Source organism: Lineus longissimus, chromosome 14 (genome assembly GCF_910592395.1).
Source record: "Lineus longissimus chromosome 14, tnLinLong1.2, whole genome shotgun sequence".
NCBI lineage: Eukaryota > Metazoa > Nemertea > Pilidiophora > Heteronemertea > Lineidae > Lineus > Lineus longissimus.
In genome coordinates this window covers 4838129-4858994 of record NC_088321.1, presented here as the reverse complement: position 1 = coordinate 4858994, position 20866 = coordinate 4838129, and the positions used below count along the sequence as shown (strand labels likewise).

Here is a 20866-nt window from a genome sequence, read left to right as displayed (position 1 = left end):
ATTTCTTTATATCTGTAGACTTGCCACAACAAATATTTTTTCAATACCTCTCCAAATATGTACTTGAGAGTAAAAAACATGCACTCGTCTAATAGATAGGCCTGGACCCTCCAACCTATGAATATTCATTAGTGGTCTTGTCTCCTCCATGCGCCTGGCTTTGGTCCGACAGTGGCATTGGGTACGGGAGTGGGTAGGTAATATGCCTGACATGTGAGGGCCTTATTTGGAACAGGACCTGCTGTCACTGGTCTCAATGCATTGTGCAAAATAGCATACTCCAATCAATCTATTGGGGGTTGCATGTAGATAGCAGCAATAAGTCCCTAAATGCAGTTCATTTCGTGTTTAGCCTTTAATAAAACTTCAGTAACGTTAGAAATTTAATGTAGCTCAATCATCGTGCCCATTTAACTAATGTATATTACATTTCAACTTTGCCCGCTCCATGGGTTTATGCTAGTATAAGTAATGAGGAGTGTTTCTTTTTAGCTCACCTCTTAGCAGAGGTGAGCTTATCCCATACCGTGGCGTCCGTCGTCCGTCGTCGTCGTCGTCGTCCGTCGTCGTCCGTCATCCGTTAGCAGGGCACGTTTCGTAACTGTTAGAGCTATTGAGTTGAAACTTGGTACACATGTACCCTTATGTAATGACACCTTGGAGACTAAGTTTCAATCCGATTCGTTTCATGGTTTGGCCACCAGGGGGCCAAACGTTAACAGTGAAAATATGCAATATCTCCCTTAATAGTAGTCGGGAAATTTTGAAAAAAATATGGTAGGTACTTCTAGCAAAGGTGCATCATATATCCTCCGGGTTTTTGATTTGACCTCCTTTTCAAGGTCACAGAGGTCAAATGGTGTAAATTGGCCGTTAGGATGTAACGATGGCACGTTTCTAAACTGCAATGACTATTGATACCAAATTTGGTACACATTTACCCCTTAGTCAGGTGATCTCAGGGACCGAAGTTTGGTCAAATATGATTCACCACTTGACCACCAGGGGGCAAAATCCAAAAACCTTAAAAATGTGATTATTCCTTAACTTCTTGCCCGATTGCCACCAATTTGATATCATGGGTACATCTAACCACCATACAGTATATGTCACACAGGTTTTTAATTTGACCTTCTTGTCAAGGTCACAGAGGTCAAATGGCGTAAATTCGCTGTCAGGCCGTAACTATGGCACGTTTGTTAACTGCAATGACTATTGATCACAAATTAAGTACACATGTACCCCTTGGTCAGGTGATCTCAGGTACCGAAGTTTGGTGCGATCTGATTTGCCGTTTGGCCTCCAGGGAGGGGGCCAAATCCGAAATTCTTCAAAATGCCATTATTCCTAGTAATGACTTGCCCGATTGGCACCAATTTTATATCATAGGTACATCTAATTCTAACAACCATTCAATGTGTCACCCGGGTCTTCTTTGATTTGACCTACTTTTCAAGGTCACAGAGGTCGAATGTACTGTAAATTGGCCATTTTGGGGAAATTGTAATTGCTTGGACCTACATCAAACCTAACACTACATGACACAATACCATGCTCTTTATCCATCTTTCCTCCACATGAGGTGAGCACAATGGCCCTGGCCATTTCATTTAGCATAAATCGATTAAAGGGTAACTCGTGTCAAATTTCACCATATAATGTTTTAGCTGTTTTTGACAAATGACTACGTCCCTTTCTCATAAGTCGGTAAGGTTTTTCAATCGAAACGCACATTTTCTAGAAACTGATGGTTTTAATCCCGCCCGGACGGCTCGCTTCGATGCCGTTGAAATCGCGCTACGCCTACGACGTTTTCGTTGATGACGTCACAACATGAACATTTTCGCGGTCGCGGTGGTTTACATTCCCGCGAAAAAAAAAATCTCATTCTTTTATTTACAACTGCCATTGACCATTGACATTCCATCAAGATTATGGAGAAGAAGAAGAAAAGGGTTGTCGGGTGGCGTTGTGCTGCGATGTTTTGCGGCAACACCAGCAAAACTGAAGGTGTTGGGGTTTTCCGCTGGCCTGACCCTATCGAATAACTGGGCCGTCACCATGAAGTTCGAGTGAAGAGGTCACCAGCCGGTGGTTCATCTTCTCCTCCTGATGCTCCGCCGGAACACAACTTCGAGAACCAACTCCAAATTCGTCTGCCGTTGGGGGTCTTCCAGCACATTTGGAAAAAATCCCGAAGTAACGAAGTAAGGGAAGGGACGGTCCCTCCCCCAAGTCCACAGTCCTAGTCATTTCATCACAAATTTCCTAAGTCCAACCAGGAAATTCCATCAATGACGTCATAATAATGGTATTCCAAAAACAATTTTTAGACCTCATTTAATATTCATTAGATTTTCCTGAGCGTACGCGAACTACTGCGGATATAGCTTCTTCCTAGAGTGAATAGGAAAATATTCGACGTCTGACTTGTTTATGTTGTGACGTCATGAGGTCACGTGACTTAGTGCGGGCTTTTCAAAACGTCTTCGGCAGTTGGCCAGTCTGACACGATTAAAACAGCTATTTTATAATAAATCTAATCAAAAATGGAAAATTTGAGCTTTACATTTGCGATCAACAATTAAAAACGGACGTATTTCTGCAAAGTTGTAAATCACATCATAGTATCACTTTAAGTCCAAATAGAGTCGAGGGGTCACGTGTTGCCAATGATCAACCAACCGCCGCGGAGAAATAGTTTTTTAAAACGCGAGGCATTTTTTTCTTTCTTTTATAAACTTTTATGGATTTTTGAAAAGCGATATACATGTACTCAATAATACTATGTTCTTTACATCCTCGCGCTTGTTCGTATGAACGCAGATTTTTTTATTTTCAACTAGATGACCCAATTCAGAAGAAGATGGACAGTAAAAGTATAGGCTAATTAGTTGATAACATGTATTGAATGACAAAAATCTTCAAAATCAAAAATTATTACCAACATGTGCGACGTGTAGCTGCATCAATTACAGCAGAATTCACTTCAATAGGATATAATGGGTTTCAAGAAAAGTATATCGCACTAATTTTTTGGGACTTGTACAAAACATATTTTTTGAGCTGCCCACAATAATCACGATAATTATCATATATTGTTTGTGGATATTCACTTATTTATTGTTTGTGGTGTATCCTGCGCGGAATCATTCCCACGTAGTTCAGTCAATTCTGAACCGATTTGACTACAATTTTCGGTCAAATGACCAAGAAAACCTTGACGTTTCAACTCAGGTCGGAAAAAATGTACTGACTAAGGCCTTGTGTGTCATAATGACTTGGAAAGTGAATCTGATAGCATCATCGCATATCAAGAAATTCCGCACGTGCGTCCCATGCTTTTGAAATTTCAGCCAATGATTAAGAGCGCGTTTTAGAGACGGCGATTGTTTTCAATAGTAACTGAGTTTCTAGGAATGATGTAGGAGCCATTTTCCTTGCGCGGAGCAGATTTGTCCGCCTCTTCCCGCGAATACAATCGATTTATTCCAGTGTCAGTAACTTGTGCGAGAGGGGAGGAGGATACAACTGACTCTGGATTTTCGAGGATTGGGGATATTGGGGTTCTGTAACCTATAATGGTCCGTTTAGATTTTTGTAATGCCAACACTAGACACTTTTGTCTGAGTACATGCTTTCAGAAAAGAACGATTTTGAAATATTTCAACAGTGTAAGTGTCCATGTCAAAAATCCAGATACGATTCTTTTTAAAAGATTCTTAACTCTTTCAGTGCCAAGGACGTACATGTACGTCCTAAATATTAAGGTATTTTAGTTCCTCCAGACGACACCAGATGTCCCCAGCTACTCAAATGTGGTTCATATGGTTTCTCTGGCCTGGGGCGTCCAAATTGAATAATTTTTTCGACTGAGAGGGTGGGGTGGGGTTTGCCACCCCTCATTTTAGGTGAAAAATGGTGAAAATCGGCCAAAAATACCACTCCCTCAAAAAAATTTAGAACATAATCCTAGTATGCCCCTACTTATTACTGCTGTTTTATTGAAACAGGAGGTAAAGACAAAGGTTTTGAAGAATTTTGATGAGTGTATCTCAATTATTTTTGTGAGATTTAGGGTAGTGACAATGCCCAAAAATGCCCAAAAATGCCCAAATCCTGGGCACTGAAAGAGTTAATGAAGATCGTATTCGTTTCTGTGTACATGAACATGTACATGGGTTACAAGATTCTTGTAAGATTATTTAGTTCAGATTTTTTCAAGATTCTTGAAGAATGTACATGACTTGTACATGTGTAAAAATGAATAACGTATCAATAAAGAATTCTGTAAGACTCTATTTGAGATTTGCAACCAGGTGAACGTAGGTAAATGCAATCGTTCCTTGTAAATGATAATTAAGAAAGCCAGCTATTATCAACACTTGCTTTATGATGTTTTGTTTGAAATTAAGTGATACACGCCATTTTGATCACGGCAAATCTACATTAAAAAAGTTGTTCAACTTAAAACGATAGCATTTTCATTTCAGTTGTTGGCGGTGGAAGTCGTTATTTACATCCTGTTTCTTCTTTCGGTGGCTTGGAAACTGCAGGTACATCTTACTCAATGCAACACCTAAAACGGTGTAGGTCAAAAAGTGATACTTCTGATGTTGTAACCAAAATGAGGAAAAAGTCTCTGATTCTCCATAGGACTGTCTTTTGTGAGAAAGTAGACAAAATGGACACTAGATGACATAATTATACGCCCTTTCAACGACATTATACACAGGAAAAATTGTCGATTATTAAATCTATATAAAACAATTACATGCGAGATAATCTGTATGTTTTCAATTTACTGAGTTTTGAAGACTGCTTTACTATAAGACTACTCTAAAATATGCACATTGATCGCTTATTCATTTGCTATTTTTGCATGCGCGGACAAAATTATGCAGAGATTTGCAACCAGTTGAACGAAGGTACATGCATGCAATCATTCCTTGCTAATGATAATTAAGAAAGCCAGCTATCATCAACACTTGCTTTATGATGTTTTGTTTGAAATAAAGTGATACACGCCATTTTGGCCACGGCAATCACGGCAAATCTACATTAAAAAAAAGTTGTTCAACTTAAAACGATATCATTTTCATTTCAGCTCTTAACCATGGAAGTAATCATTCAAATTATTATTATTATTATTCAGATGACTTGGAGACTGCAGGTACATCTTGGGACTACATGCAACGCCCAAAACGTCGTAGGTCAAGTAGTGATACTTCTGATGTTGTTACCAAGAAGAGAAAAGTCCCCGAGTCACCATAGGACTGTCTATTGTGAGAAAGTAGACGAAATGGACACATGCAAAGGACGTATATGCCCGTTCAATGACATTTTACACAGGCGAAATTGTCGATTATCAAATCTATATCAAAAAATATATGCGAGATAATCTGTAATTTTTATTTTGCGGAGTTTGTTAAATACTAAAATATGCACATTGATCGCTTCTTAATTTGCTAATTGTTGTGATGGACCCATCAGGGCTGTATTAATTAGGATTAATTTTTGTTGAGGAATGTTGATCCATGGGGTGAGAGTGAAATTAGGCAGACCACATCTGGACGATGTAGACTTATGGCACTACAAGCCACGCAAGCCCCGCCGAAGGCAATTCTGAAAACTATCATAACCTACATATACAATGGGTAGGTGAGCCAGGTATCTGTTTGTCAACAATCATTGTAGAATCTGCTTTGAAAAATAATGAGGCATTTGATAGAACAGGTCACTTATCATAATCATTAATAGATACATTATATATAATCAATGAAAAAACGGTTCCTATGAAGTGGCCCATTAATATGTACGTAAAGATTGAAAGTCGCACCGTTTTCATGATAGACTGTATAATTTGGTCCGAGGACCCGGTGTAATGTTTTTGAGTGTTTCTGTTTTTGAGTGTTTCCCCTCATTGTTTGGGAACGCTCAAAAATAGATTGACGAGTTTTTCTGTGTATCCCCCCTATTGAAAAGTCATGGTCTCTCTAGCTGCCTATTGTTTGGAAACACTGACACATGGGAAACAACCACAGATGTTACACCGGTACTAGCTTTTGGTATGTACTGTGTCTTTATCAAGTATGAGCAAAAAAGTGAAAAATCCAAGTTTGATACATGCAATGAAAATTGTATACCCTCGATTGAAAATCACAGAAAAACACAGCGATCAGAGTTAATAAGGTTTAAACGTAGACAAGGGCAACAAGGTGTGACATGATGTAACTACAGAGTAAACACCAGTAGGCTGCACAGAGGAAATGACGCACTATGATATGTTATTTTGTTTTTAGTTCACCTCTCTCATGCTTGTTGTTTGTTTTATTTAATGCGTCGCATTGCATGTATTAACTTGGAATTTTCACTTTTTTGCCCATACTTGATAAAGTCACAGTACGTGCTAAAAGCTAGTACCTGGTCCTCGCAAACACAATGGCGCCGATTCTGAAATGATACTGCATTTTTTACACACACTTTTCAATTAAGCTCTACATGAATAATATGAAGTCTATTGATTTGCAACTTTTTGTTCTTCTAGATAATATCAACGGCCACACGAGGGCAACTTTTCAATGATTTCCGTTAGATAGCATTTGATGTATTGTACCTTAAAAAGCGAGACGTAGTGGGTTTTTTAGACCACCTGATATAATTTAGGAACGTGCGACTAATTTTGTTCTACTGATATTATATGCGGCGCGAAGACATTGGAATAGGTCGAAATTGGCCGAAGAGGGAAATCAGAATATGCGAAGGTAGCGAGACACTAATGGCTGAGAGGAGCCATTGAATTGTGACACTGCCCACCAGTGTATAAATAAAATTCTAAAATACCTTGGTACCGTAAAGTCAACTTTAAATGGAAAATGCATAAGCCTCGTTCTGAGAGCGGAGTGTTTTGGACACAAAACCAAGATGCTCTACCAAAGTTCCCTCGGGTTGCACTAAATTGTGGAACCATGCACACGTCACGTCAATGGAATTTCAGCTCACTTCAGAAGTTTGAGGCTCTCAAAACACTGCTTCAAACACAAATCAGTCAAGGAAGCATCAACCACCCTAAGTTTTTTAATGAGCACTACACATATTTGCCGAGAAAAACGCTCCAAATAGCTCATTTGCGCGGATTTTAGCATCACTTGAGCGAGCCGATGCGGACTTCCTATGCGCGCTGTACAAAATGTACATGTCTCATTTTCTGTAACGTTGCCGTAACATAATGTAAACAATGGCGCTACCGGCGCTCCGGCCGGGCCGGCGATGGATGGAATTTGCCAAATTCGCACATATTCAAGTTATTTTCGTGGCCTATCTTTTTAAGTTTGAGGTATTTTAGAATAGAAATTGAACCCGAGGCGGAGGACCTTGGTTGAGTTACCAAGACACTCTCGGGTGGAGCTAAAATTTCGTCCAAACCCTCGCCTGTCGGCTCGGGTTTGGACTGTATTTTAGCTCCACCCTCGAGTGTCTTGGTAACTCAACCAAGGTCCTCCGCCTCGGGTTCAATTCCTTAAATCAAGGCTTTTTCTGATCTCCCGCAACGGCGACTTTCCAAGATATTGATGCTTGTCAATGCGTGACTTGTGTTGCCTGTTGCATTCTACAAAACTGTAGTACTAAGTATATTGATACACATGAACCAGTGCCTCGTATGGTAAACGCTTTCTGAACACTAGACACGTGTAATATTTCAATGCACATCACATAAACCAGTGCATTAATTATATTGAATCGAATTTGTCCTTTGTACTCGAGAAACATGTAGTAGTAGTTTGATACACGTGAATCAGTATATACTGTATTGTCGATTGTAATCTAGAAATTAGTTTTAGTTTGAAACACGTGAACCAGTGCATTTTATTGCCTTTTGTACTCTAGACTATTTTAGTAGTTTGATACACGTGAGCTAATGTTTGAATTGTATTTTGTACAAAAAAGGTGGGACATGATCATAGAGGGCAGATGACCCATTGTGGCCAGAAAAAAATCTTATTTTTAAAGTGTTTTTTTTCTCTAAGGTAAAGCATAAGCATTGACAAACCATGCAGCTCGGCAAATTATTAAGTTAGCGTTTGAAAATGCGAGATGATACTCAAATGTTCGCACATGATTAAAAGTGTTTGATGATTGTATGCATTACAATTCACGGACTGGATACTATAGTCACAAAAGGAGTATAGCATACAAGGTTCGCATCTTGTTGGTATATTTTCAAGGCCATTTTTGATAGCACATTGTATTTACTGGGGGGAAATCAGTGCGGATGCGGCTCTGTTGGAAGCCGAAATACTACACGGCTTTATGTGCTTCTGCTTGCCCTATAAACTGACCCTGTTCATGATCGAGCTATATTTTTAGTAACGCGAAGATATTCGCAGAAGTTTGCAAAATTGATGGAAGCTTATTTGTGCTAATTAATGTATTCTTGTTATTGCATTGTATAAGACTCATTTATAAGCTCTGTATTGGGTAACAAAATCATGTCGATGCATACTAGCCAACATCCGAATCTATATAGCAAAAATGTCCTATATAGATTTTTCATAGATTCTATATAGATTTTTCACAGATAATTTTGCCTGGATATGCTTGTTTACCATATCCACTATAGCTTTTTCATAGATTCTATATAGATTTTTCATAGTTAATTTGGCCTGGGTATGCTTGTTTACCATATCCACTATAGCTTTTTCATAGATTCTATATAGATTTTTCACAGATAATTTTGCCTGGGTATGCTTGTTTGCCATATCCACTATAGCTTTTTCATAGATTCTATATAGATTTTTCACAGATAATTTTGCCTGGATATGCTTGTTTACCATATCCACTATAGCTTTTTCATAGATTCTATATAGATTTTTCACAGATAATTTTGCCTGGATATGCTTGTTTACCATATCCACTATAGCTTTTTCATAGATTCTATATAGATTTTTCATAGTTAATTTGGCCTGGGTATGCTTGTTTACCATATCCACTATAGCTTTTTCATAGATTCTATATAGATTTTTCATAGTTAATTTGGCCTGGGTATGCTTGTTTACCATATCCACTATGGATTTTTTATAGATTCTATATAGATTTCTAATGGATTCTATATAGATGTTTCAGATAATTTTGCCTGGGTATGCTTGTTTGCCATATCCACTATAGATTTTTCATAGATTCTATATAGATTTTCACAGATAATTTTGCCTGGGTATGCTTGGCCTTATAATGGACAAAGTGCGTAGATAATTGTTTAGTTTCTCAAGAAACTTGTAATAGAAATTTCCTTTCGTACTCCTTTTAAGGTCCAGTGCGTGAAATGTAGCCTGTCTGTACTATATAACTTGCAAATACTCATGCTGGTATTGTATTCTGGTATTATATTTCTTTTTGTACTCTAGAAAATGATGTGATTTATTATCTGTTGATGCTGTGGGCCAGTGCGTGCAACGTGGTTTGATTTTCTAGAAGTCGTAATATCTTGATGCACAGTCATGGGGCGAATGCATGAATTACTCTATAGTTCGATGCAAGATGGTCAGAAATATTGCATATGGCTGTTACATCATGCCCCAGCGTTTTAGTCTATTCACCACAACCGCTCCAGAAAAAGGCCCGATGTTACAGCGTATGAGAAATTTTACTTCACACAATTTGTACAGGGGTTTGGTTTCATTAAAGAAAGTTATTAAGGGTTGGCCGTAGGTACCGCCATTTTGGCTAGAACTTGAAATCCTTCAACGATAGAACTCTTTCAAAACGTAGTGAATACTAATAGGCGGGAGTCTGTACTTTTTTTCCAGAGAGCGGCCTCCCACGTTTTAAATGAGCATTCAATTCTTTTAGAAAGAGTTAATTGCTTTAACATTAGGAGGTGTAGCCAAAATGGCGGTAGCTCCAGATGCGCTGTTGCAGGCAGCGTCATCATGTCCGGTCCGGTCTCACTTAGTAGATACACTCGATCACTTTCACAATGTCGATATATGTATTGAGATTCAAATTGGGTGGACAAGTCACGAAGGTGGTCATTGAGACATATTATTGGCGTATGTGTCGAGCTCCTTAGAGGCAGGTTTCACAAGCAATACGAACTACGAACTACGAAGGTTGGTCGTATCATCAAATACAGCGCCAATTCATTCACACGACACTCGTAAATCGTCGTGTGTACAATTAGTCTTACGGGGAATCGGGAAAAACTTTCCAAAAGAATAATATGGAAACCTACCTTATAACTTATGGAGCTGTTAGATCAGTCAAACTAGAGTTTACATGGAGCAGTTAGTTCAGTTAAACTAGAGTGTCTATTTCATGTTATACTCCAGAAACTTGTTATATTATGTACGTGCATACTTGTATGAACCAAATGACTAAATCATATCTTTTTCGACTCTCGAAACCTGCAATTTACCCAGATTGTGCGGACTGTACCTGATTAGCTACTCGAGAACCTTGTAAAAAACTTCATGACTCAGGACCAAATAACGAGTCGGTGAGAAATACTTCGAAAATCGAGTGTTTGTGTGCGTGACTTATGTGCTTTTGAACAACCTGGCCCTGGTCTACTGGCGTCAATACCAGCTGACAGGGCCAATAATTAACTTTATAATGAACCACAGTTTACAGTGTAAACGCACCATGTGCCAATGAAGCCTCGTTTTGAATTCAGCAGTTATGGTTCGGCAACCACGACCGCTTGGGTATAAGGTGCAAAATATGGCAGCAGTCAAGAAACACTTACAACCACTTTTTTGGTATTTAATTTGAGATGTTTTAGAATAGAAATTGATACCTCACTGTCGGTATTGATCGTCTCACATAAACCGCCTAGGTGGCGCTAAATTGTTGGCCAACACCTCGACTACGCCTCGGGTTCGGTGAGACAACCAATGCAATACCTCCAGTTTGGTGTCAGTTCCATAACTTGTCTCCCTTGTCTCCTATTGCAGCAATCTCGTCGTGGTTTTTCAAAATGGAAAATGAAAAAAAAAAATCATTTGACCACATTATGCATGTTCAATTAAACCTTTATTTTGAGCATTCATGGATGATGAATCCATTTTAGCACGGGCGCCCAACGGTTGGGGTTGGGGAAGACATGTATCTAGAGCACTAGATTCGCCACTTGGCTTCCAGCTATTTTTTTTTGGGGGGGGGGGGGGGGAACGACGTGTTAGAGGGTAACAACTGGGACACAATATTTGGTGCATGCGTATTTGTACTCTGTTTTCTTGCATGAACTGAGAGTTGCTAAATAAACAGATAACCTAGATTTTAGGTGACATAAGTCCTGCTCGAAGGTATATTCAGTGTCGATTGTTGATTAGCTTGGTTGTCAATCATATACAATCATGTAGTTTGAAAAGCGCCGAAACAAGCTTTATCATAATTAGCTGATTATTTCAGTCCACACCCGATCACGCGAGAGTCAAAGCCAATTGTTTGGTCAATTGGCACATTTGTCCATGTTCAAACTCAAAGACAAAATTAATAGAAAAGACGTATAAAGAACCGCAAATGCAGTCCGAATCAGCTCATATATTATTTCATAAGTGATAAAGTTGATTAGGGGAGACAAACAAGTAAAACGACTTTTCGGTTACAAGATCAGCCATTTTCCTGAAAATTTGTGAAAACAAAACAAAATACATGGTGCATAACGAAACATCTTGATCCAAGACAAATGACTCATGATTAATCAATTCTAGCATGTTATAGCTGTACAACACAGCCGTACTGGCTTAAACAAAGAATGTATTCATCCTCAGGTTGGTAAAATAAGAAAACCCACAGAGAGACCGGTCCGAGTCGCCGGATCAGCATGAAAGCTCCAGACCGCAGGCCGTAGAACATCATTTGTTTCTATGTTTTGTCTGCCGGATCAGTGCACATGAGGTATATGATAAATTTGTTGCCGATTTACAGGATAAAATCAGGAAAACTGACCAAGCTTGTTTAAAGTCAGTTATGATTTCGGTCCTCGACCGCTTACTCCCTCCACATGGACATTTCTGACCCTTTCTGTTTTGCTTGTATGTCACCTCGAACAAAAAGGCTAACATTTATCACACAGGGGTACACATCATAAGTCAACAGTGATCTAAAATCGGCCCCTGAATTCAATCAAGAATAGAAATATTTTTCTAATGCCTTCGGGACAGGCGAGTTAAATGTTATATCTTTGCTTTCATGCTTATTCCTGCTAGCTTGACTGATTTCCCACTTATAAAGCGTGCCCCTGTGGTATATCAATGTTATATAACCAGTCGGCTACCTTGCCCACTTAAATTATAGTAGGCAAGGTAGATTCCTGAATTTCTGTCCTTGGTTGCCCAAATGGTGAGATTATTCAGACTGTCATCCCAATACTGTCTACTCCCTTTAGTTTAGAATAGTCTATAATACTGTCTACTCCCTTTAGTTTAGAATGCCGTGGCCAACATGGACAATGTATTTTTCACTCTGCTGAGCGCAACGGAGCGATGACGCTGTCAGCTGGCTGCAGCTTCATGCACTGTTCCTCCCGTGCTTCCAGAAAAGAGCGATTTCATGTCAATTGGCTGTGGTGAGATGTCGATGTTTTGGCGAACAATGAAATGTGTTACTGGCATGCGTTGACTGCTGCATTGCAAAAACAGTGACTGGAAACCTGCCCGCCCCATTTCATATTCTATGAATTGTATTGTATCATATTTTATATACTCTAGTAGCCTAATGTATTTTTAAGGAATAAGAGAGTATTTCGTGTGCTCGAGTAACTGTTTTGGGCATACGTTATGGATAACGGGAGAACTGTACTTCTTATGCTCGTGAAGCTTGATATTTTAGGCATACGGTATAAACGCTGAAACTGTATTTCATATATAGATACGCTTCTAAAGCATGATATCTTTTGGCATAATCAGTGTGTGAATTATTTTTGAACTCGGTAAACTTGTGACCCATGCAGACAGAAAACGAGTCAAAGTCAACAGGAAAAAAAAGGGAGTTGAAAGTTTCTTTTTGAAAACTCCATTTCGTGTGATTCAGATTGATGTGAAGACATCTTTGCTTGAAAGTTGATGATTTTATGGGATAATAATTCATGCTGAGTAATGCTTTTCCCATTTGCAAGTGCATTATTGTCTCAAAAAAATCACTTGTTGACATTCAATGTTTTACTGGCTGCGTCACATATTCTGACAGTAAAACGAGTCAAAGTGAACAGAAAACAAGTTGAGTTGCAGTTTATTTTTGAAAACTCCATTTCGTGAGATTCAGTGTCACGTGAAGACGTCTTTGTTTGAAAATTGATAATTTTATGGGAGAATAATTCATGCTGAGTAATGCAGTTCCCATTTTCAAGTGCATTTGTATCCAAAAATTCACCTGGTAATCGACATGCAATGTTTTACTGGCTGCGTCACATATTCTGATGCGTATTGTATCATAGAAACGTAATGTTTTGCTTGCATTGTGTGAATTGTATTTCTATTTGTACTCTAGAGAAACTTATTATTATCTTGATGCATTAGGGCCGTTGTATGAATGGTATTCCATTTCTGTGCTCTCGAAGCTTGCACCTATACATTGTTCGGCGCGGCTTATTCTAGCGGAGAGCAAAGTTTTACACAGATAAGATCACTTGTAAAACGTTCCTCTGAAGTCAACAGTATAGTGAGTTTTTGCTATCCCGTTCCAAGAACCGATCGACCGAGATTGATCGACTGATGCGAATAACTTCATCAATTTCTGAGCTGGTTTTCTCGATCTCATAACCGGATTTCGTCCACCAGGCCTTGGTACCCAGTTGCCGAACCGTGATTAAGAATAACATCCAGAAAGGTTGGTTTGTAAACCAAGAGGGCTGATGATAAAACAGGCCGAAATCTTGGTTGTGAATGCATGCATGCATTTTTATACGGGGAATAGGAAATCTTTTTTGATATTTCCGATAATGAGAACGGGAACGAGGACCGTTTTCGGTGTAACGGGATAGCGAAACCTCACTCATAAGACTATTCAGATGTCGGTATCCTTCTTTCCTCTAGAAACTTTTTATATAAGTGTTTATACGGTTTGATTTTAAAATCTCCTTGTGTTTAGAGGAACGTTTCACAAAAGGAACACTTTAATGAAATGTTGCTCTGAACCAGAAGCAAAAGTCCGCAAACCATAAGACTATTGGTGGAAAATGGAATTCTATGATGAGTACAATTCAATGCATATGGGCCATTGTGTTAATTATATTCTAGAATCTTAGGATTTTTATGCTTGAACTATGTGGACAGTATGTCTTTTTGTACTCTAGAACATGTAACTAATACATGGAGCAGGACAGCATAACAACCCATTGACCAGGAAAGGCGATTTTGAGTTAAAAGTTATTTTCATAAATCTCCGTTGTAGTTCACAGCAAGATGGTAGTGCAAAGATCTCACCAACATTTGACAATTTGATGGGAAAAGAATTGATGCTAATCAGTTACGTACTTGTATTTCCAATTGCATCCTGCTAAACAAGATACTTGTGACATTATGTTAATTTCGCTGTACTGCGTCACGTATTTTGATACATATTGGGCCACTGTGTTAATTGTATACTCTTTAGAAGCGTGTAATATTGTTATACAAATAGGGATTGTGAGAATGATTTCTCGTGCTCCAGAGAGAAGCATGTACTTTTTCAATGGATATATAAATCAATTTCTGCTAAATGTAACCTTATAGACGTTGAGTGCGTAAAAGCAATGAGGACGTTATTGCCAAAGCGTGGCTGCAATAGTTACCGATACAATATGTCTGTATCGTTGCTCATAATTTATATGAAATTAAATTGAATCAAATCAAATCAAATTAACTAACTTTTGTGGATGAAGTTGACATGGGCTGGAGATTTTTGGTGTATTTGACCGGTAAATGATGCCGCCTTTTGGCAATAAATTATCTCAGCGTCAGTGTGAGGATTCTCTTGTCAGAATTGCTTTCGCTACTGATTGTCTAATTGTCAATCTGTCAGTAAACGGTCTTGGTAAAACACGGATTAGTTGGTAGACGAATTCAGGCAAGTGACCTACCGCACAGCCCTTTTTGGCTCAAGGTCAGGGGAGTCTATACGATAGCCCTGTGTCCGTCGTCGTCCGTATCCTGTGTGGCACGTTTCTTAACCGCTTGTGCTATGAACATGAAACTTTGTACACATTATGACCTAGGTCACATTACCTCTGGCAGCGAATTTCGGTCCGGTCTGATTCTTCACCTGGCTACCAGGGGGCTAAAACCAAAAACTTAAAAAGTGCGATAAATCGTTTATTACTGATTTGTTTTTGCTAAAATTTCATGGTGGGTACCCCTAGCAAGGATACATCACATATCATACGGGTTTTTGATTTGACCTACTTTCCAAGGTCACAGAGATCAAGCTCTAAAATGTCACTGATAGTGGCACGTTTTGTCTTTATTTGTCCTATAGTCTTTAAATTTGGTATGTAGACGCCTGTTACGTAGCTCTACATGTTGACAAAAAATCAGGTCGATGTGGCGTACTTTTCAAGGTCACAGAGGCCGTTTGTGTGTAAATATGGCACGTTTCTTAACCACTAAAGCTATGAACTTTAAACTTTGTACACATGACCCCCTAGGTCAGATGACTTGTGACACTGATTTTCGGTCTGGTCTGATTCTTAACTTGGCCACCAGGGGGCCAAAACCAAAAATTTGAATAGTGCCATATGAATGATCTCGCTTATTACTGACTAGTTTTTGGTAAAAATTTTATGGTAGATACTCTTAGCAAGGATGCATCACATACGATACGGGTTTTTGATTTGACGTACTTGTCAAGGTCACAGAGGTCAAATCGTGTAAATTGGCCATTTGAGCGTAACTGTGGAACGTTTGTTAACCCCCAAGGCTATGAACTTAAGACTTTGTACAAAGTACCCCCTAGGTCAGCTGACCTCTGACCCTGAATTTCAGTCCGTCTGATTCTTGACTTGGCCACCAGGAGGCCAAAAGTGAAAACCTAGAAAGTGTGATATCTCGCTTATTAGTGATTCGTTTTCAATAGCATTTTTATGGTAGGTTCTCCTAGCAAGGATACATCGCATATCATATGAGTTTTTGATCTGACCTGCTTTTCAAGGTCACAGAGGTCACTGAATTTCGATCTGATCTGGTACTCAACTTGGCCACCAGGAGGCCAAAATTAAAATAGGTAAAAAGTGCAATATCTCGTTTATTAGTGACTTGTTTTTGATGATATTCTTATGGTACTTACTCCAAGCAACGATACATCACATGTCATACCGACTTTGGTTTGACCTAAATACTATACATGTACAATGTTTCTTAACCTGGATGAATTCCAAAGCACCAAATATCTATTCGGTGAGCACAATGGCCCCTGGCCGTTTCATTTTTTTAGGCAAACTTCCGTCATCAACTTTTGTAATACGGACATTTTCTTCACTACTTGTATGTCATATGAACCAAGGTATTATTCAATGTATTACGAGGGCGGATCAAGAAGATTTTTAAGAACTTGATATAACTTTTTGCTGCTGAGGCGAAACCAGGGCCTGCATCATGCTGAAATCGCTTCATATTGTGGCCACTTTCACATAAATGTTGATGTTTTATCGCTATCTGTTGACCCTTGAGTGGCAATTGAATTCTGACTAAAAACAGGTGGTGCATTTTTGACAAACTTGTTATGAAAATTTTCAGTATCTAAAAGTCACTACCATATTTTCCTTCAGGCATATACTAATCATTATACCAGAGCACTTTCTACTCATGGCTCTTCGTCCCTAGCACAATTCATACAAGGGGGCTTGTATAAACTACCTGTTTGTGACTGAGTTTTTTTAGCAGAATTTCACCAAATTCAACACTTAAATGAAACATCAGATATTAAAAATAACTGGGAATCAAAAGCCACTTGTTACAACTATAAAGTACATCTGGATGCTTTTATTTAATGCTTAACACGCATTCGACTAGCATGATTGAGGCTGATCAAATGTAATTAAAGACTGATGATTGACGTATTTGAAGAATTCGACCAGAATTCACGACATTGCCAAGTGTCATCAATATTATATTGAATAACAATGGTACATCTGGTTAGCCCAAGTGACCGATATTTACACATTTTATAAATGCTTGTTTCTACTCACTGGTGCAAATATTGGCTTTTGAAAAATAACGGAATATATTTTAATATATTTTATGAGGGTTTTTCAAACTTTTCGATTTTCAGAATTCAAAGGCTGCACCCAACCTCTGCTAAATAAGCTGCAGTTCCAGTTATTGTAGGAGTATGGGGATAATTTTAGATGCGCTTAAGAGAGTTGCATCATTGGAGCCAGCGACAAGTTTTTTGGGCGCAGCTATAATTGACCTCCCATACAATAAGGCGATGTGAGGACTGTATCTATAAAGTACTAAAATGTCACAAACTTACCACAGCCTGGTTTCTTCAATTCTCTATGAGTCCACTTGCTGTCGATCCTGGCTTGGCGAGCTCCACATTTACGATACGATTGAATAGATCCTTCCAGAATCCATTCACATTCACGTGGTTTAGAATAATACGAATATACACGATTCCGAATACGACAACATATGTACACGAACAAAGTTCACAAAGATCTCATCGGCCTATCCGAATCCAAATAAATCAATGAATAAAATGTTACTCACGTTCTCCGTATTGGAATAGAACGATCTAAATGATTACGGGGCAACTCGGCCTATTACCAACTCGGCCCACCAACTCGGCCTGGGTTATAAATCATCGGTTTATTGGCATAAGTTTTCCTTATATTGTTTTTTTTTGTTGCTCTATATATAGGCCTACTATTTATTCATTCCTGTTGGAAATTTGAAGAGAATTCATCAAGATTTGGAGGATAAATCCATGAAATCACAGTCATGAATGTGCTACCGCGACTTTTCCACACTCGCCGCCGTTATTTCATGGATTTCTCCTTCAAATCCCAATAAATTTTCTTCAAATTTCCAACAGGAATGAATACATAGTAGGCCAAAATATACCAACAAAAAACAAAAATATATAAGAAAAACTTATGCCAATAAACCAATGATTTATAACCCAGGCCGAGTTGGTAGGCCGAGTTGGTAATAAGCCCCCCTTTAGGAGGGGCTCTTAAGATACACGTATATACTGATTTGATGAGAAATAAAGAGAGTAAATATTGTATATCCTACAAACAATTTTTTTTGGTATTTTTCTGAATTAACTCCGTTGAGTTTACCGATTTCTCCGCGATCTTCCGGTGGTGGTTGCTATCCCATTGGTTGAAATTAATTTAAATCTTCATGGGAATTCGCTACATCATATGCCTAAGAAATTGGCCAATTATAATATTTTTATTAGAGAAATATCCGTCCTAAATAATGACAGAAAAGGGTGGTTTATTTCAATTTTGTGTTGACATGGTCGAGGTCACGTGACATAAAAACAAAACAATCGCACACACCCGTCCAAAAAAGGCACTTTAAGAAAAACAAATACGTTTTTCCTGCTTAAAACCACACTGACGACTAAGTTATTTTAGTCAACTACCCAAATCTGAAGTATCAAAATGAATTACAAACCAGAACTAGCTCTATTTAGCTATAGTTGCGTGAAAAATTCGGGTGAGCGATGTACATTCTGTACCCTAGCGGCCAATAATTAAACTGCTTTCAGCCGTCTGCTCCGGTCTCGTTAGGGAGTTTTTCCCAAATGTACGCGATGATGACGTGTCCCATTAACAATAACATGACGTAACATCTATTTTAAAATGCGTTTCGAAAGTGAATGCATGAGGACAACCCATTTGTGTCGTATATCACTGGAAACGCCCGATTCCCGTGAATAAGGTCAATCACAATGTATTACATTACCAAAACAAAAATGTGTCGGAAGGAACTATATGAGTGGTCCCATCCATCGCACCCCCCCTCCAGCAGTATGACACAGAAGGGCTAGTTGATTGTCCACCGGGGGGGGGGGGTTTGGGGGGAGCTTCCCCCCAACGCACTGGTAAAAACCTATGTCGACGGAGGGGGGTTTGGGGGGTGTCCCCCCATTGTAACAGCTGTAGTTGTTAGAGCTTGCACTTAACATATGCTCGTAGGGGGGTTCGGGGGAGCTCCCCCGACCTAAAGGGGGGGCTCACTAAGTTCTTGACTTTACATATTAGGTTATATCCGGTACGCGCGAGACTACCGCAAAGACTTATGGGTACGTACAGCCAGCTCCCCCGGTCTGTACATCTTGATTGTCGTATTGGAATAGAACGATCTAAATAATCGCGGGCGGGAGGCCTCCCTTCATGAGCCACGGCGGGAGAAAATAGTGACGGCAAACACTGCACAAAAACGTCCGTTTATGCTCCCTACAAAACGATGTCTCTACCCGACGTCAATATCTCCAGTATAAACGATATCCACTCTTTCCGCTCATCCAATACTAGCCTCCTCCCTATCCACAACGATCTGCCAAAATGCCAGATCTAAAAGTCCGAAAAAAAGTAGAAATTAGAGAAATCCATCCTCGTCGTTATCGTCTCTCCTCCTAAATTATGTGACCTTTTCCCCGTCAGCCGCAACCGGCTGATCGGTCTTCGCGGCGGGGGTCCTGCGCCCCAACAGCCAGAGCCGAGAGGTCCGACTTCAATCTGCATTGGTGGGCATGTACTAGGCCTATAATATGTAAAGAGCAAGCTCTAGTCAACTCCCACAACTGTTTGACATGGGGGAGCCCCCCAAACCCCCGTCCTTCTGACATATTTAGCCAGTACATTGGGGGATGAGACCCCCAAAGCCCCAACCCCGTTCTCTGAAAGTGACAGGTTTTAGTCAGTACATTGGGGGGAAGGCCCCCCCAACCCCCCCCCCCCCCCCATTGGACTCTAAAAATAGAATTCCTTGGAGACGCTGAACAATAAGGCCCCATAAGAAATAGTCCCCGCCCCGGTAGCTGTCTCATATCTGCGGACAGAAGCAGCTCTTTGTGGTGAAATAATAATTGAATTTTCCACCTGCTAGCCTAGATATTTGTGTATGTTTCTTCAGCAGTTGGTTAATAACGAATTTTTGTAGCCGATATATTCTTAATTGTTTTAACGCGTTTTTTTTATTCGTTTGGCGCCAAAATCAAGAATGGCAAATTTACGATCTTGACACTGGAGGCGCTGATGTCGTTCCGGAACGGTAGATGCTAAATCGGATAGCCATGCGGTAAGGGAACTCCTGCACTCTGACCACGTGACCTACATCATTACTTCACAGTTCTGGCACTGGGTTGAGTTTGGCAGTTACTAGAAATCACGTGACTGGATCTGGATTTAGTAGTGATAAAACTGACTTTTTGAAGTTACGTAAATCGAGAAGAAGAGGACGTTTTCTTTGTCTGCAATGAAATGTCACAACTGTCTCCGCCGACGTTGTCCTGTATGTCCTAGCAGACGATTTTGAAATACATGATGTCCCACACCCGCACTTCAGTGGCGCCGGTGCGAATAAATCTACTTGCGTGAATGGTCAATGGCTCATGATGTCATGAAATAATTGCGTCACGAGGAAGGAAACAATGGGAATCACGTCCGACGTGGTAACTATGGGTGCGGTGCGTTGTGAATGCAGGATCGGCCAACGCGCGCGGCCCGTATGGAATGTGACAAACTGTACCGGTGTAGAAGTTTAAAATGTCCTAGGATAAAATGTCCGGGAACAATTCTATTATGCGCTTCAATCTCTGAGCTATTGACTGTCAGGGTCTCTATAGAACCATATTGCAGAATACAATAGGGCCGGACACTTTTTCCAGGGTGGACACTTTTTACTTTTACACCGGAACCAGAATTGTCATGGTT

General features: G+C 39.6%; 2 protein-coding genes across 5 annotated transcripts in view; one reads left to right on the top strand and one right to left on the bottom strand.

Annotated features, from left to right (window-relative positions):
* Positions 1-6344, top strand: part of LOC135498935 (uncharacterized) — a 50478-nt gene extending 44134 nt beyond the window's left edge. Inside the window, exons 12-13 of the mRNA XM_064789461.1 lie at positions 4494-4556; positions 5156-6344. Of these exons, the coding sequence (XP_064645531.1) occupies positions 4494-4556; positions 5156-5274 (182 nt within the window). The 3' untranslated portion in view covers positions 5275-6344. The remainder of the gene's footprint in view (positions 1-4493; positions 4557-5155) is intronic.
* The window catches only part of LOC135498621 (uncharacterized), a 109564-nt gene extending 90140 nt beyond the window's left edge, over positions 1-19424 (bottom strand). For 3 of the 4 annotated variants that reach the window (XM_064788976.1, XM_064788979.1, XM_064788978.1), the window contains exon 1: positions 17446-17777. The gene's annotated coding sequence lies outside the window, so the exon portion shown is untranslated. Of the gene's footprint in view, positions 1-17445; positions 17778-19391 lie in introns of those variants that run through there. The other variant, XM_064788977.1, reaches the window with a different exon arrangement.
* Between the last annotated feature and the right edge of the window lie 1442 nt (positions 19425-20866).